General features: G+C 33.6%; 1 protein-coding gene across 1 annotated transcript; it reads left to right on the top strand.

The window, feature by feature from the left end:
- Positions 1 to 1699: 1699 nt before the first annotated feature.
- LOC148197752 (Integrase-type DNA-binding superfamily protein) lies at positions 1700 to 3196 on the top strand. Its single transcript, XM_088116629.1, has one exon. It carries the CDS (start codon positions 2081 to 2083, stop codon positions 2927 to 2929), a length of 849 nt encoding a protein of 282 aa, XP_087972755.1. The 5' UTR covers positions 1700 to 2080; the 3' UTR covers positions 2930 to 3196.
- The last annotated feature ends 737 nt before the right edge of the window (positions 3197 to 3933 follow it).

The raw sequence follows: 3933 nt of genomic DNA, 5'->3' as shown, positions 1-3933 counted from the left end.
AATTATGTATGGGTATGCTTAGTTCATATGTTTATGAAAATAATGTAAAATATTCTTTCCAACCATGTAACAAAAATTCCACAGTAAATATAATATAACATCCATATGTAAGTTATTCTACAAATATAACTTTTATAAAGTTCAGGAATTAAATAATTTATAACTTACTTTAGAAATATAGAACAATGTTTTAATAGTTTAGAAAAGAAAAAGTTGTTTAATCCTAACAAATTTTATGTTTTAGGAGTGTTCAACACAGAATGTTGACCAAGAAATATATATATATATATATATATATTATCTTTGATGTCTATATATATGTTTGGTTATACACATGTTGCAACATCCTGTATACTTCATTTAATATAGTTATTTGTAGATCGAAACAAAAATTATGGTTATGAAATTAATTACTTTGAAAACTTTTTTTTCCACTATGATCTAAATATTTCTTCATTCTATATCTCTCAAAGACTATTTTGTAAAAGATTTACATTTATAAGGTTAGTTAGTATATGTTAATAACTTGAATTAATTTATCCTCATAGGAAAAGGTAATTAATGCAATTGATATTTCTGTTTAGCATTTATTGGTAGAAATTTAGGCAGATTTTATCTTAATTTTTTTTTAGCATTGGAATATATCACTTTCTGTAATCTCAGAGTTGCTCTGTTTTTATTGATAAAAAATCTACGAGAATCTTTCAGAGAAAAAAAAATCTTAAACAAGCCGAAAATGAGAATAGCTCGCTTTCTTTTGCAATCAATTCACATGGGCATCGTTTATGCATTATTTCTTTTGTTTCTCTGTCAATCTTTGTACACGCTCCGCATACATGCATCAAGGCTAACAAAAAAACATGCAGAGTGAAAGTGAACTGAGAATTGAAGAGGAGAAAAACGTGGCTGCATAATTTGACTCCTCAACCACAAAAAATAAAACTGCACCACACTTGGAGCCAATAAGCACATGCATCGCAGAGTACGTTAATCATGTTTATCTTTAAGTAAATATCCAAGATTCCACCAAAATTTACTGTGTCAACTTTAGATCTCACCAAAACACTTCCAATGAATACAAATACTCAAGTCAACCATTTATGCATTAGGTGACTGCGTTTATTCATCACAGAAATTTGACCAAAAATTATGACAATAGTCCTCATTTCATTGGCTCTGCTTTCGTCACATCTGTGTATAAAAATAATTAACACATTTTTCTACTTAGAAAGACCTTTCATAGGAGGCCGTATATAATTGAGTCAGCAAGCTGATTAATTATATAATTAAATTCTGATTTTCAAGAAACATTGACACCTTATGTTTTAACCAACTTATTATAAAGTTTATAATTATGATTCGCTCACATCATCGCTTTCTCTCTTTTATATTCATTTATATCATCACTCGTTTTCTATCTTTCTCTTGTTTTTAATAAACCACTCATCGCATTTTCCATTTTCTTTTCCTTCTTTCTTTTCTCTCTCTCTCCTACGCCAACTTTACATATACTTGACCAACACAGAAATCGTACGTGTAAATAATGTCTAAATAGAGAGATTAAAATATTGTACGTATGATATCTGTGGACCCAAGTGTCCCTCGAAAATATTAGGACATAATAATGTTAAATAAGAAGGAGATGAAGAATTCATGTGAATATCATGCTACAGAAAACATGTCATATCAAACGAACCCAAGCAGAAGCTGCTCTCCAATGTAGGACAAACGTTACTGGAACAAAAATGTACGCAACCATATAATATATATGTGTGTGTGTATAAATATCAGTACCTAAAGGCATGTTATTCAATTTCAACATGGGAAACCAAGTAGCTGAACTGTAGCCTTCTTCTGGAGCCCATGCTGGTTTATATTCCTTTTTCTTTTTTTCTCCTTTGGCTTTCTTTTTCTTTTCTTTAAATTTGTTTCTTCTTTTTCTTTCTCTTTATATAAATCCAATTCCTTTTGGGGGAATCATAAAAGACAAACAGCTCTATTTTTATGTGCCCTTCACTCATTCTCTGTGCCTCTCCAATCAAACCCCACCCACCCTTTCTTCCTTGGGAAACATATCAACATGGAAAGTGACGCTGGGGAAAACTTGTTCACCACATTCTTCTCCTCCTCCTCCACATCCATGACCATCTCCACCACCACCACCACCATCACATCATCATCATCATCACCATCATCATCGGCATCTTCTACCTCAAGCTCAAACTCATGCACCAAGCAGGACTCCCAAACAAGTCCTCCAGATGATTCAACAACAGCTCAGAATCAAAACACCCCAAATAAGGAATGCAAGAAAAGACAAAGAAATGGTGATGATAACAAGCACCCCAGTTACAGGGGTGTGAGAATGAGAGCATGGGGCAAATGGGTGTCTGAGATACGTGAGCCTAGAAAGAAGTCGAGAATATGGCTTGGAACATACCCTACAGCAGAAATGGCAGCCAGAGCACACGATGTGGCAGCTTTAGCCATAAAGGGTCACTCGGCTTACCTCAATTTCCCCAATTTAGCTCAAGATCTTCCAAGGCCAATCACCACATCTCCCAAGGACATTCAAGCTGCAGCTGCAAAAGCAGCAACCACTTTCTTTGATGATGGCAAGCGTTGTGAAGCAGAAAAGGATGAACAAAACCATACAGAACAAGCTTCGTCTTCAACTCTATGCATGGAGAATACTGAGGTTGAGCAAGTTCAAGCAGAAGAAGCTTCACCTTCAACTCTATCCATGGACACTACTCAAGGGTCTTTAACTTCTCACTCTACTGCAGATGATGACACACTGTTTGACCTTCCAGATCTTTTCCCTGATGGAAACAGTGGACTTTTTTTCTCCTATTCTTCTTCTTGGCATTTATGTGCTGCTGATAGTGGATTCAGGCTTGAAGAGCAATTTTTGTGGGAGAATTACTAGCAGTGCATACTGTTGCAGATTGTTCCATTTTTAAAAATAATAATAATAATGTTAAGAGAAAAAGACTGAAAAATTGAGGTTTAATCTTCCTGTTTACTGCAATAGTGCAATCTGATGGTAGAATACCACTTAGGGAAAAGGTTTACGCTTTAATCTGTAAATTGATGTTGCCTACTGCTATTTTTGTTTTGTTATGGATTAAAATATAAAGGGAAAATTTTGACAAATGTGACAAATGTCTGCCACTGTATAAACAATAAAAGAAGCTTCTTTCTTTTGTGCATACATCACATGGAAATTTCATTTCAGTCTTCACTGTGAAATAATGAATGGTAGTTACTGGATTTGGGAGGTATTGGAATCCACCATTTGTTCACCATGTGTGGCTTATCTGGTAATATGGAGAATAGATCTTGCATGAAAAGAACGTTATTCTTTGTTGATTTTGTTCTCAGCATTTTGAACAAGTTTTGATGATGCTGTTGTTGACTGTAAAGCAAGCCAACCTGAAACTCTTTTCTTTCTTTTCTTTATCTTTCAGTTGGAAAGATATCCACAAGACTAATTGCACATATATTAATAATTTCTTTACCAATTGGTTCATTAAATAAACTATCATGGAGCAACTTGTGCTCATATAAAAATCCTCGATGGAATAATTCTTCCTCCATCATCACTTTTTATTAAGTATAAAAGAAAGTTATCTAGATTCCTGTTTGTATATACACACACTTGTAGGAGTTCGATATATAAGTTCCCACCAAGCATCTTCTAACCGAAGCCAATTTGTATCTCACTCGATGCTTGTCTAGATGCTTTAATTATTTACATTTACTTTTATAATATGATTTGTTGTACATGTGTATATATGTTTTATATACAAAACTCTCCATTTTATATGTATTAGTTAGTCGCGAATTCGATTGAGTGTTGAATATACCTTGAGTTAAGAATTGGTAAAACAATTTTTATTACTCAGAATGGTTCACATGTGCTTTTATATT

Source organism: Vigna umbellata, chromosome 5 (genome assembly GCF_029865625.1).
Source record: "Vigna umbellata cultivar VRB3 chromosome 5, Vumbellata_1.0, whole genome shotgun sequence".
Classification (NCBI taxonomy): Eukaryota; Viridiplantae; Streptophyta; class Magnoliopsida; order Fabales; family Fabaceae; genus Vigna; species Vigna umbellata.
The sequence above is the reverse complement of the archived record's forward strand: the minus strand, read 5'-3'. Positions and strand labels throughout refer to the sequence as shown.